Here is a 14,267-nt window from a genome sequence, read left to right on the forward strand (position 1 = left end):
CCCTGCCTCCTGGTCATATACAGTCACCATGTAAGTAAATGCAAAGATAACCCATCTCTGATAAGCAGGCCTTCTACCTGTAATTGAGTGGAAATCCAGTGAAAACACTGAAATCTATCACTAAAGATAGGGATCTGGGGAAAAAATCTTGAACACGAGTAGTAATTTCACTTTATTTATGCCCAGAAGGAGGCAGCAATACTGTTACATAAAACAGATTAACCTTTTTATCTAAAAAATAAACCCTACAAGAAGTTAGTCAATACAATTTCTTCACAAGTTTCTTTCTATGATGTAACATCCCTCAAGTTGGGAAACAAAAGCAACTACTGTGGTAGTTGAAGATAAAAGTATCCCCTTTTTGCCCCAATCTAAAAGAACCCACATCTTTGATAAAAAGTTTGAAATAAAGTGAATAGACATTATGAATCCAAAATCCTATAGGAAAATTAAAATACCTCTTGGTATGGAAATATTCTTGGCCCTCGTTGACTAGTGCAGCCGGTAAGAGTGTGGTCCAGATACACCAAGGTGGCAGGTTCAACCCCCCAGTCAGGGCATATACAACAAACAAATGAGTAAGTGGAACAACAAAGCTACGTCCGTCCGTCCGTCCCTCCGTCCCTCCCTCCCTCTGTCTCATTTCCCTCCCCTCTCTCTCTCTCAAATCAATAAATAAAAATGTTTTGAAATTTTCTTTCCACCAGGTATTCTCATTCTGAGAAAAATCCTGACTTTCCAGGACTGTTATATCTTGATTTTGGAAAAACCTGAAAGAGCCAACAAATATGTAAGTTTAACACAGCTCCACACTGTCCTCACTTGGGCACCACAAGCCCCTGGTGGGCCCCTTCTCCCCATTACAGATAAATAATTAAAACTCCTAGATTCTGGCTCTTTGTTTTCTTCTATTCTCAAATTTTTAAAAAATAATCAGTTTTCACTTGTTAAAAATATATATTCATCATATAATCTATATTTTTGTTTAAACATACATTTCACAAAAGGATTATCTGTTCTAATTATTTTTTAAATATTTTATTTATTTATTTTTACAGTGAGGGGGAGGGAGGGAGAGAGAGAAACATCAATGTGTGGCTGCCTCTCACATCCCCTACTAGGAACCCGGGACTGGGAATCAAACCCGCAACCCTTTGGTTTACAGGCCATCACTCAATCCACTGAGCCACACCAGCCAAGTCTGTTCTAATTTTTTTCACAACTGTCTTCAACTTCTTCATTTAGGAAAAAAGATGAAAAGATGGAAAACAAAAAAAGAATTTTATGCATTTTTATTATCTTCCATTTTTAGAAGTTTGCATACCTTATTACAGAATAATTAAATATATATTCCTATTTATTCAATATTACTTTCTAGTAGTAAATTAAATAAAAATGTTAGTAAAGCCCTGGCTGGTGTGGCTCGGTGGACTGAGTGACCCAAAGGTCACCAGTTCAATTCCCAATCAGGGCACATCCCTGGGTTTCCAGCCAGGTCCCCACTTTGGGGCCTGTGAGAGGCAACCAACCAATCTATCTCTCACACATCAATGTTTCCCTCCCTCTTTTTCTCCCTTCCTTGCCCTCCCTCTAAAAATAAATAAATAAAATCTTAAAATATTAGCAAAGATTTATTTACACACCAACTAACCAAATAAACAGTCTTAACCCACGATAAATTACGTATTTCTTTGCTCTTACTTTCACTTACTTGTATTTATTCTCATAAAGTCCTCAGAATTTATTGACAAAGTTTCTAAAATACTTTTTACTTGTAATGTGTCAACCTAACTGTAACAGGCAAGGCTGACTTCCCCAGGAGGCATCTAAGCTGGAAAACTCTTTCTTGCACTGAAAGACCAGAGCTTACTTACACATACAATGTATCTCTCCCAGAAGACCTGTTCATGAAATCAACTTAAAGTACCATTTTAAAACATTGAAAACAACATCTACTTTCTACTCTTAAATTAGACTGATGATCTTCCTTATACTTCAGATGTGCAATTAAATCAAAACCAAAATTAAAAGCCCAACTAAAAAAAGCACACTGCAGTTTCAGGACCTTTAAGGGAACGGAGTGCAAAGTCACGTCAGGAGAGGGGCCAGGTTTCCTTCAATCAAAAAAAATAAAAATAAAAAGCAAAAAAGCTCTACCAGAAATACCAAATCAGGATTATGTTTGATTATTTCTCCATCAAACTTTCCAGTCAGAAAGTATATATCACATGGAGCCATCACACTTCAAATGCATAATGTTTTATTTAAATGCTACTTAAGCAGGACAATAATACTTTGCATGATTCACTCTGTCAATTAACAGAAGTATGTAATAGTATTTTAGTATCCGAATGATCTTCACAAACACCCCATGAAGTAAAGCAATTGCCTATCACTTACAGCACAAATGGAAACAATAGAAACCCCTAACATTACATTACTTGCTCAACATAATTAAACATCCTGACTCCCAATCCAATGCTCTTTATTTACATCCCATCATGCCGGCAAAAAGAACCAGAGAAGATTTTAGGGTAGTGATTTATAGACAAGCACTGAAGAAAAATTATACTGACTTCCTGTAATGACAGAGGAAAATCATTACCTCACTTTACTTATTTTCTAATACTTCCTTCAAAAACCCTATAGGCCTTTAAACAGGTTTACCCACATTAAATGCCCTTTAAAAAAAATTCCAAAACGTATCAGTTAGTTGCAATCCTCCCCAGATTACAGGGCTAAATTTCATCTTGGAGCTCAAATTGAGAGATTATTTTCAAGTTTATCTGATGCAATACATGGGACATGGCCTTTGAAACTGACTCATATTTTTTAGCTATTTTAATCTAGTCAAAATTGCAGAACTGCCAGGAAGAAAATTCTTGAAAATGTAAATTATCACTTACAATATGGCAACTTCCTCACCTTAACCACACACAAACACAAATGCAATTCAGCCTCTGGTAGTTCTGCACTGTTAGATGAGTCTGCATTTTCTGTTTTAAAAAACCCTGGGCTTAAACAGGTCTTGCTGCTGAATCCCTATTCTTTACATGTTCAGAAACTACTACTTCTATGATCTTAGCAGTTCATGCTCACTTAATTTTTGTTAAATCTCTATTTAACCTGGATAAGAATACAATTATACAACCTGAACAATATTGTGTAACTAAATCATAAATCATACGTGTTAATTATGAATGCTTCTTATGCCCTATAAATGGACTGAAATATCTAATAAAATATTGAACCAACACAGTACAAAAAATATAAATAGAAAACATTGAAAGAAATTGAAATTTGGGGAGAGAAGTAAAGCTCCGAAGAAGATAACCTAAGAAAATAGAGTATGAATACTGGAGCTTGGGAGGAAAAAAAAAAAAAAGCTTCAGAATGGGTATTTTATTGTTAATGGGCAACTGGGGAAGAGGTAAACCTCAATCTTTCAAGACTTAAAATTACAAAAATGTAATTTAGGCTACTCCTATAGAACAGCAATTCCTTTCTATTCCTTTCTGTATGATGGAAAAACAAAATGTGGACTAAACAATATGCTACCTACCTATCCATATCCAAAATATCAGACATATAAAACACAGTACTCAAAGAGATTTAATGCAAACAAGCTCGAAATGCCCCATATTATAATAATTGCTTAACTTCTTTACTTCTGTCAAGTGCTTACAAAACAATAAATGAAAGATTCTGTTACATCCAGATCTGGATATATTTTCAGATCTGGATATATATTCCCATATTTTGTCACACGATGTATTTACAGGAATAATCAAGATTGCACTGCCTTAACTGAAGAAAGGCTAAGCACTTTTGTCTTTGATTTTACTGTACAAAGTGAAAAAACTAATCAAAATGGGATGTGGCATAAAAAGACTTAAGAATTATTGTCAACAGGTTACCTGACCTTTCCAGTCCAACTAATGAATTCTTGTCTCTTTCAACTATTACTTCATATTTTTTGTTGTTACTTATTTGCTTTTTAAAGTGATTTCCCGCCCCCCCCCCGGCTGGTGTGGTTCAGTGGATTGAGGGTCAGCCTGGGAACCAAAGGGTCGCAGGTTTGATTCCCAGTCAGGGCACCTGTCTGGGTTGTGGGCCAGGTCCCCTTTGGGGGAAGGGAGGTGTGAGAGGGAACCACACATTGATGTTTCTCTCTTTCTCCCTCCCTTCCCCTTTGTTAAAAAATAAAATCTTTTAAAAATAAAGTAATTTTTAAAGAATCTTTATAATTGAAATTGCTGTGTCTATTGTCTTTTTTAAAATTAAGTTTTTCTATAGAAACTCTGCAAAATACCAGAAAGCATAAAAAAAATTATTTGTAGTTTCACTTTTATAACTATTGTTTGTGCCTTTCTTCTGGGATACAAAAAGGACCACATACTAAGCCAGACAAGCTCAGGGAAGGCCTGTTTTCATCTAGGTAACATACTTAAGGAATGTTCAGGTAATTTCTTTTTTGGGACCCTCACTGCACCAGAGCAGAGACCACAAAACCTCTCACAGTTAACTGTTATTTACTGTTATTGTGTTATCTGCTAACAATCCTATACCCACAAATGCGAACAGGCACGTGTCTTACTGGTTTTACTTTTTATCCAATCCCAGAGATTTCCGGCTTTGCTTTCTCCCACCTCCCTAATCTATCACCAGCTGACTTCTTGTAATCTCCTTACTTGTACTCCTTTGTAATGTGTAAAATTAGGTGCAAAACTGCCATTCGTTGGAGCATTTTCTCAATCAGTTGGGATTTTGCTTCCTGGCAGTTGTCTGTTTGGCTCAAATAAACTCATAAAAATTCCCTACAGTTTAATCACTTCTTACGTTGACATTTCATATAGACGTATAATTGCTTCTAAATTTTATCTATATGGTTGACAAAATTAAAATTACACTATTTTCTAACCTGTTTTTATTAAAAATATTTTACACATTTGAGAATGGTTTTTTAATAGTACAATCAGAATCCCATCCTTAGCTGAAGAATTAAATTATGCATTGAAGTAACACACCCCACTTCCTCTTTCCCTTCCTTTTTAGAATCAGAGTTCAAGACAATAGTAAACCATTCACACCAAATATCACCAAGAAATTGGGGGCCTAATAAGATTGAAACCTTAAGCCACAGATATGATGGTCTAATAGTGACGTTTCAAGGACTATCCAGCGGATGTAACGTTATTCGAAGACGCAAATCTCCTAAAATTCGCAGTACCAAGAAGTTACCTATTCTAGAGACAAGAAAACTCCTTACCGTTTTTAAAGATACACACAGTGAAGCAGTGCAAATTTCACCACTCAACAAAGTGCCTTGATGGGCTGAGCTCGTTAAAGCCGGCGCTCCCAATGGCAGTTGGATTCATTAAACAAGGGAAATATGTAGAGCATACAAGGCACTATACGGAGAGCTGCTCCAGAGAATTTATCGATTAGGAACGCCCACGCTGAAAGCGGCTCGGGGGAGGAGGACCACGATATGAAGGGGGATTTGATCATTATCAGCCTAGCGTACAAGCAGAAATTTCAGCTGCATTATTTAGTATTTAATCTTTCCATTTCTGGCATCACGGGGCTCAAACGTCACCAAAAAGATGGGCCGGTTGAAAACCAGGCAGGGTGACGCACACCACACCTTCCCATATGGAGTCACACCATCAGGACCGAGAAGTACCCCAAACCAGCCCAGTGAATTAAGGAGGGTACCCGCGGCCGTCAACTCCCCCACACCCCTGGCGCACCGCTGGGGTCTGCACGTGGCAGTCGGAGGCTGCAAGACCATCAGACCCGACGCCTCAGGAACCGACTCTGGCCGCGGGGGGTGCAACTAGGATTACCAGGCCACCCAGCACGCTCCAGGCGACAGGAGTCGAACTCGGGGCCCGCCAACCCCAACCACAGATGAGACCGCGCGACTGCCTCCGCCAGGTGGCTGATCCGACGCTGCCAACCAGGGCCGCGACACGTAGCCGCGACTTCTCTCCCGAGGTGCAAACCCGCCCAAGGCCGTACCTGAAGGGGCAGCCCCACCGCCGCTCCACTGTGCTGGCTGTCGCGGTGGCGGTGTTCACAGCGCAGAGCGCAGTGACGCCTCTCATAAAAACAACCTGCTCGCAGGCGTCTGCAGCCGAGAGGCGGTGGCCGGCGGGGCGCCGTAGTGCATGCTGGGTCTCGTAGTCTCGCCCGCGCCTTCGGTCCGGCAGCAGCGGAGAGAAGAACTACGACTCCCAAAGAGGCGCGCGGCACGCTGCGGCGAGCCTGCACGACGCCGGGCCAGGTGACCGCGAGCCTCACAACATCCGGGCCCGGCGCTGGAGGGGCGGAGAGGCGCGGCGGCCGGTTGTTATGGAGACGGGCTGCTACAATCACTCCAAAGGATTCGCGGTTTCACCCTGGAGGGCTGCTCCGGATATTGATCCGGATTTAATTGGGTGTACTAAAAAGGCCGCATCCCCTGGGGCACTCGCCGGCCTCTCGCGGTCTGCTGCAGGAAGACTGGGCCGAAAAAATAAAGACACCGAGAATGACCGAGTATGACTGGGTGGGTTTGGGCAAAGGGCTGGATGTTTGTGAATGTTAATATTCTTTTAACTTTGGGGCACCCGTAGTCCCACCTAACCCCTCCCCCCAAAAAACAATTTTCTGGGCAACCACTGGGCTACATAGAGGCAAATGTGCATTATTGCATTAAGCCAGAATGCTCTGAAGGTATAAAAATGATTGGGGATGGTATGCAACTCCTACCCTATTGCAAGCTGTGAGGTGATGGCTTTGAAAATGTACCTTCTAAATTTTACATTTGTTTACATTGTACCTTGTTGAAAAGATATGAGCTATCAAAGGATATGATGCAATTATACTCACTGTTGATGGAAACTAGAAAACTAAGGTTTAACTGTCCGTCCCTCACTAGTGGCAAAAAAAGAAAAGGTTAGGAAAACATTAACAAGGAAGATGGTGGGCCTCCGCTGAAATAAAAGGATGCCTCAAAGTTAGACTTTTGGATCTTTGGCTTTGGAGGTTACTATATTTAACTGTGATATGTCAACTATGACACAACAAAAAAAAAAACAATTTTAACTTCATAATTACAACTTCTCTAAGGGATATTTTTATTATTTCGGTGGCTTGCTTTTATTATTATTTTTTTAATGTGTGATCATAACAAAGAACTTTGAAAAGTCACAGGCTTTCTCTAATTCTAGGAGAGCCTTAAAAATTAAATTACTAAGAAAGCTAACACCATCTACTTACAGATTTTTATTCTTTTCAAGGAACTTTCATGGCCAATTCTAAGATACAGTCAATTTAAAAAGAATTTAAAGGTAAATTTTAATTTACCTTTTTATCCTTAAGTACAACAGTTGCTGACCCAATGCATAATTGGCAGTTAACTTAAAATAATCCTTTTATTATTCTTTGAATGAGGCTATTTTGTTTTGATTTCAATTGTATCTAGTTTGAACTCCACATTTAAGAATATCAGATTTGAATGTTATAGAATTGTACACCTGAAACCTATATAGTTTTGGTACTAGTGTCGCCTCAATAAATTCAATAGAAAGGAAAAACGAAAAGTAAAAAGTATATCAGATTTGAAGAGAGTGAAATCCAAATAAGAAAGCTGTAGGGAGGGTCTCTGACGTAAAGTAAAATCAATGGGTATTTTGTTACTGAGTCTATAAACATTTGTGAATTATCCTGGAGATCTAAAAGATTTAGGTAGACACTAACTTCCAGATTGTGTGGTATAAATTATACCAACAAAGTTTTATCAGCTAATTTATTGTCAATTTTGACTAGATTTGGTTTTCTGTATTACATTTTGTGCCAAAGCTGGTCAGAATTCTAAAGCCAGTAGTAGAGGGTGATTCCATGAAAGGGAGTCCTCTGTGCCTGACGTTGCCCTGAGCAACCTGACTGGGTGTCCATAAAGTAAATTAGAGTTGGTACTTTTTCCCACAGATCACGGGCAGCCACCTTCCACCTAAGAAGCTTTCCCTTGCGGAGGAAACTTTGACATTTTTTTAACTTTTACCAAAACTTTTTGCCTACATGGACCCCAACAGAGTGCATTTATTAACACACACTTTCCTTTATGCTTTTCGAGTAATTGAACATCAGTTCTGCCCTGGCTGGTGTGGCTCAGTGGATTTAGAGCAGGTTCTTGAACCAAAGGGTCGCCAGTTCGATTCCCAGTCAGGGCACATACCTGAGTTGCAGGCCAGGACCCCAGTGGGGGCGCACATGAGAAGCAACCACACACTGATGTTTCTCACTCCCTTCCCCTCTCTTAAAAAAAAAAAAAAAAAATTCAGTTCCTATTGCTATATTTGAAGAGCCCTGATGAGGGAGTCCTCAAATTAGGATACAATACTATCTAATCCATCTCCTTTGATTTATATTCGTAGACAAGGAACTTGAAACCTTGTAAAACAATTTCATCAAAGTCACACAGCTATTATAAGCACCAGCATCACAACCCAGCACTAGTAACACTTAATATGTGCTTTTATAACCCTTACGGCAGGAGGAATACAAATACAATTAGTTTGCTTGACATGTTTTTGTATAATCCATGTAGGTATTATTATGGCCCTGTCTCTGTCCTTTTACCCACACTCTTAACCTGCCTTCTGTTAGGTAGCCGAGGTGGCTAAGAAGGGACCAGGAGCCAAAAAGTTCTAATTAGGGCTTTTATTCGAGTCTGAGATCAGGCAGGCTGAGTCCAAGCAGACTACAGCTGCAAGGGAAAGGGTAAAGGGTTTTTAAGGGTGTGTAGCAGACCCCAGGGGAGGGCGGATCACCCTGCTGATCTGCCCCAGGTGTCCTGGGTACAATTGTTTGCCAGACAATGTTCTTTGATTGGGCATGGCTGGTTCAGTGACAGAAAGTTCAGGAGATTTATGGGCCTCGTTCTGGGGGAGAAAAAGCTCCAGGAAGAGGGGAGGGGCAGTGAGGACTCAACTGGTTTCCAGCGGGATGCCTGCAGCTATCCCTCAGTTGCTTCTGATAATGGGGAATCTGTGGTCAAGTGTTTAGCAGGTGACACATACCTTCTTTGTTCCAGCACAGGCAGTGGCTTAGATCCTCCACGTCCCAGTACCTTCTAACTCCTCCCAAAGGCCTTTTTAACTCCTGACCACCACTTAACTACATCTTTTATAACAAACCTTGTGATAACATTCATGAGATGCCCTACAAACTTAACTCTTGTTTATATCAGTTAGCCTATGGTAAATTGGTTTCACCCAATTCCAAGACTCTATCAACAAACTGTAACTCAAAGTAAGATCTAGGAACCAGCAGCCCAAGTATCACCTGGCCTGCTGTAGCTCCTTTCCACATCCATTCAAGGCCCGACAGCAGCCAAAATAATCATACTAAAACTTGTGACATCATGGCATGCTCCTCCATAAAACCCTTAAATAGCTTTCCTTTGCTTTTACTATAAGGATCCAAAATTTTAACCTAGCCAACAACACCCCGCAGCGTCTGGCATCTGCCCCTCTATTCTCATGTCAACTTACTTGACTTGGGCCACACTTTTTCTTTGTTCCCCCTCTGTCTTTTCCTTCCTTGTCTTACACTCAGATTCAATGACACTTTATCAGAATGGCCTTCCTTAGCCCTCCACAGTAGGTTAGAATTTCCTATGTATTTTTACAAATATATTGGGATGTTTTATTTTTTCTGTCATAGAACTTAACCACCATTACCCTACACTTGATCTTAGCCAAAAGGCTGAGAAGGGATGCCCGCCATTACTCTCAAATGCCCTCAAGAGAACAGGATTCCCAAAAAAGTGGAGTGGCTAGGGCTACGTTTTTTGTTTTGTTTTTCCAGCTTTATTGAAATATAACAAACATGTAACACTGTGTAAGTTTAAGGTATACAAGACAATGATTTGATATATGAGTATATTGTGAAGTGACTTCCAAAATAAGGTTAACACCTCCATCACCTCACATAATTACAAGTTTGTGTGTATGTGGTGAGAATATTTAAGATCTACTCTCTTAGCAACTTTCAAGTATATACTGGTAATATAGTACTGTTAACTACAGTCACCATGCTGTACACAGATCCCCTGAACTTATATCTGGAAGTATAGACCCCTTGACTAACATCTCTTCATTTCCCCCCGTTCTTCCCAGCCCCTGGCAACCATTTCTACTCTTTCTTAATAAGTTTGGCTTCTTTTTTAGATTCCAAATAATATGTAAGGTCATATAGTATTTGTCTTTCTCTGTTCATTATGTATATATACCACATTTTCTTTACCCATTCATCCTTCCGTGGACACTGCGATGCTTTCCGTGGCTTGGTTATTGTAAATAATTCTGTGATGAACATGGGGGTGCAGGCGTCTCTTTGAGACAGTGATTTTTTTTTAAGATTTTATTTATTCATCTTCAGAGAGAGAGGAGACAAGAAAGAAAGGGAAAGAAATGTCAATGTATGGTTGCCTCTCATGCACCCTATAGTGGGGGGACCTGGCCTGCAACCCAGGAATGTGTCCTGACTGGGAATCGAACTGGCGACACTTTGGCTCGCAGTTTGTGCTCAATCCACTGAGCTATACCAGCCAGGGGAGATAGAGATTTCTATAAGGAAACAAAATTTGCCATCCCAAAATATTTCTCTTTGGCATAAGGACTAGTTTCGGCTGATTAAGAAAGCTGCCCTGCCGACATAGGAAAAGCTATAAAAACTGAGAAGTTACCCTTGTGTAAGAGCTTTTTTACTTGTAGCTGCCTAAGGGAAATCTCTACTTGTAAGGGTGCCTCCCTCACTTTAGGAGGAAGAGGGAGAATACCTGATCTCTGGAAACAAGTATTAATGGAGAAGTCAAGGGCTTAAATCTGCTAAACCACCTTACATTTGGTGCTGTGCTTTCCTGGTAATTTCCCCTCCCATAACTGACTGTCCACGCACAGCACATTTTGTCGTTAGCTGGTGATGTTATTTAAGGTAGTGGCTTCAGCCATTTAAGACTTGCTCAATTTCCTTGGGTCTCTCCCATATATATGAGTACACAAGCTTTTAAACTTTGTTATAAACTTTTGTTTTTCTACTGTTAATCTGTCTCATGTCAATTTGATTATTAGACCAGCCAAAAGAACCTAGGATAGAGGAAAAATTTTCCTTCCCCAAATGTTATTTCTTTTGGATACATATCCATCATTGGGACTGCTGAATCATATGGTAGTTATATTTTTAATATTTTGAGGAACCTCCATACTATTTTCCACAGTGGCTGCAGCAATTTACATTCTAACAGTGTACAAGGGTTCCCCTTCCTTCACGTCTTTGCCAGCACTTGTTATCTCTGGACTCTTTGATAACAGCAATTCTAACAGGTGTGAGATAATATCTCATTATGGCTTTTCTCATGTGGTTGTTCATTGTGTATGTGTGTGTTTAAACTTACTTGTTACAACTTTATTCTGGTTCAAATACCAGGTCTCTCCAGAAAAAGTCCAACCGTTAATATAACAAGAACGGTTCGCACAGTGACGTAACCTGGCAGCCAAGGAGAGTGCACCGGAATGCACATGCATGAACAATGCCGATCTCACTGCACTAGTGAGTGGGGATGGTAGATACTGCTGAGTGAGCATGTGTACTGTAACTGTGTGGCTGTCACAGTCAAAAAGAGCGAGCAGAGCAATGAATCTGCATCAAATTTTGGGTTGTTTGAACATTCCTCCACGGAAACTAGTGGGTGACTCTGAAGGCCACAGCTATGGGCAACTGGTAATTGGCAGCTTCATCATGACAACATACCCGATCATGCATCACAGCTGGTGCTTGACATCACATGCAGAGAGGTTTTGGCAAAACGTCAAATCACCCAGGTGACTCAGTCGCCCTTTGGCGCCCTGCAGCTTCTGGCTTTTCCCAAAACTAGAATCACCTTCGAAAGGGAAGAGATTTCAGAACCTCGATGAGATTCAGGAAAATATGATGGGACAGCTGATGGCGACTGGGAGAACTGCATGAGGTCCCAAAGTACTTACTTTGAAAGGGACTGAGGTGTCACTGTCCTATGTACAATGTTTCTTGTATCTTCTTCAATAAATGTCTCTATTTTTCACATTACATGGCTTGATACTTTCTGGACAGACCTTGTAGATACATGTTTTAATTAATTTTTTATTGTATTTTTTCCATTACTGTTTATCTTCCCTAGATCCTCTTCCACCTCCACCACCTCCTCCCTTGCACTGCAGTCACCACAGTTGTCTGTGTCCATGAGTTCTTTTTCTTTTGTGCTTGATCCCTCGTACCCTCGCAAACCCTCTCCCGACCAGAGCTGTCAGCCTGCTCTGTATCTAGGAGTCTGTTTTGCTTGTTAGTTCAGTTTGTTCATTAGATTCCACATATGTTGAACTGAACACCTTTTCATGTACTTCTTGGTCATTTGTGTGTCTTCTTTGAAAAAATGTCTAGTCAGGTCCTCTGACCAATTTTTAATCAGATATTTTGTTTGTTTGCTTTTGACTTACATGAGTTCCTCATATATTTTTAATATTTTTAGTATTAACCCCTCATCAGATATATGGTTTACAGGCATTTTCTCCCATTCTATAGATTGTCTCATTCTGTTGATGGTTTTGTTGTTGTTGTTTTGCTGTGGTTTGATGTAGTCCCGCTTGTTTATTTTTGCATCTGTTGCTTGTACTTTAGGGTCATATCCAAAAAATCGTTGCCAAGACTAATAAAGGAGATTTTTCCCTATTTGTTTACTGGGAGTTTTGCAGTTTCAGATCTTACATTTAAGTCTTCATTTCAAGTTAATTTTTGTGAGTGGTATAAAATAGGGTTGGAACTAAGTTGAATAGTTTTGGGTGTTTTTTTTTTCCCCCAGAACTTTATAATTGAGAATGTTTTGATGTGTTTACATTTTAGGATCAGAAAAGTACTTCAGCTTCAAATTCAGACACAGAAATGAAACCTGAACAACTGTGTGCTGTTCAGGTTTCTGAACAACTGAAGCCTACTTGTGTGAACCCCGGCAATCCTGTGTTTTCCTGTATGTTGGATCCAAAGACACTCCATACGGCAACCTCACTATCACAACCTAAGATGATTATGTATAAAACCAGTTCAAGTGCTCATGGTGAATTTGTACCTATACCACAGTTTTTCCCCTGCAATTATACTCCAAAAGGGCAAGAATTTTCAAGCCGTATCAGAGCTACTGGATTTTATCAAAATAACACTCTAAACACCGCACTTGACAGAAGCAGAACCCTGGATTTTCCTAATTTTCAACACACTCTATAAAAATGTATTCCTTTGTATATTTAAGAGAAAATAAACTCAGGAAAAAATGAGTTTTAAGACTAAGGCTAGAATTCCTAACTTGAAATATAAAAATATTTGAATTTAAAGAATACCTTTAAGAAATGAAGCATTTCACCTGATAACTGAGTGATACTGACTTTTTTAAAAATCCTCACCCAAGAACATGAGTTACTGGTTTTAGGGAGGGAGGAGGGGGGAGAGACAGAGGGAGACATCAATGTGAGAGACAAATACTGATCGGCCACTTCCCACACGTGCTCCAACCAGGGATAGAACCCACAACTTAGGTATGTGATCGGGGATGGAAACCGCAACCTTTTTTCAGTGTGCAGGACAACACTCCACCCAACTGAGCCACCAGCCAGGGCTGACATTGACTTCTTAAATACAAATGTGTTCAGAAAAGCAGCATAAAAGGTAGAAGCATTGTTGTACATCCTTGCTTTATTTATTACATGTATGCCCCACACATCAAAATCTTACATGATCTCAGTTGTCTATTGAGTATATTTATCAAGACAAAGGAACACAGGAGCTCTAAGAAAAAGATTAAAATAAAGACTGACCAGTTTTCCCACTGTTGTGTTATTTCAAGTAATGGCTTCAAACCTAGAGAAATGTTAGTTCCCTCTGCCAGGCCTGTGGAAGAGAGGACTTGTTACTCGCTCATTCAGCAAACAGTTATTAAATACCTACTTACGGCAGACGCTACATATTATGCAAATGTAACAAAAATAAAAGGCCATCTTTTATTGTTCCAGTGAAACTTTAGTGTTTTCAGTGAATTTTAGAAGAGATTGGCAAATTAATAATATGTGATAATTTATGCAATGTAAAGTATACAAAAGGTCTTTTAGACATAGAGACAGAATGGTTCAAAATGAGACCAAGGAGCCCTGGCCAAATACCTCGGTTGGAGCATCATCCCGGTACACTAAGGT

The 14,267-nt window shown here is 39.8% G+C and overlaps 3 protein-coding genes across 8 annotated transcripts in view; 1 reads left to right on the forward strand and 2 right to left on the reverse strand.

The window, feature by feature from the left end:
- The window catches only part of CCPG1 (cell cycle progression 1), a 63,749-nt gene extending 57,568 nt beyond the window's left edge, over positions 1-6,181 (reverse strand). For all 5 annotated transcript variants that reach the window (XM_045201562.3, XM_045201564.3, XM_024568139.3 and 2 more), the window contains exon 1: positions 6,025-6,181. The gene's annotated coding sequence lies outside the window, so the exon portion shown is untranslated. The remainder of the gene's footprint in view (positions 1-6,024) is intronic.
- A 130-nt stretch (positions 6,182-6,311) lies between these two features.
- PIERCE2 (piercer of microtubule wall 2) lies at positions 6,312-13,494 on the forward strand. Of its 2 annotated transcripts, none has more exons than XM_045201561.2 (2): positions 6,312-6,543; positions 12,928-13,494. In XM_045201561.2, the coding sequence occupies exons 1-2, from the start codon at positions 6,358-6,360 to the stop codon at positions 13,303-13,305; spliced, it is 564 nt and encodes a 187-aa protein (XP_045057496.2). In that variant the 5' UTR covers positions 6,312-6,357; the 3' UTR covers positions 13,306-13,494. The 2 variants fall into 2 exon arrangements, with proteins under 2 accessions (XP_045057496.2, XP_024423905.2); XM_024568137.3 differs by having other exon boundaries at positions 6,411-6,553; positions 12,928-13,378.
- A 31-nt stretch (positions 13,495-13,525) lies between these two features.
- Positions 13,526-14,267, reverse strand: part of DNAAF4 (dynein axonemal assembly factor 4) — a 46,525-nt gene continuing 45,783 nt past the window's right edge. Inside the window, exon 10 of the mRNA XM_045201560.2 lies at positions 13,526-13,965. The gene's annotated coding sequence lies outside the window, so the exon portion shown is untranslated. The remainder of the gene's footprint in view (positions 13,966-14,267) is intronic.

Source organism: Desmodus rotundus, chromosome 7 (assembly GCF_022682495.2).
Source record: "Desmodus rotundus isolate HL8 chromosome 7, HLdesRot8A.1, whole genome shotgun sequence".
NCBI classification, from domain to species: Eukaryota; Metazoa; Chordata; class Mammalia; order Chiroptera; family Phyllostomidae; genus Desmodus; species Desmodus rotundus.

Bases quoted from the DNA above. Each gene is read 5' to 3' on its own strand.
- PIERCE2 (XM_045201561.2), top strand. From the start codon at position 6,358: ATGGAGACGGGCTGCTACAATCACTCCAAAGGATTCGCGGTTTCACCC. The intron at 6,544-12,927 runs GTATGACTGGGT...TTTACATTTTAG, and splicing joins AAGACACCGAGAATGACCGA to GATCAGAAAAGTACTTCAGC.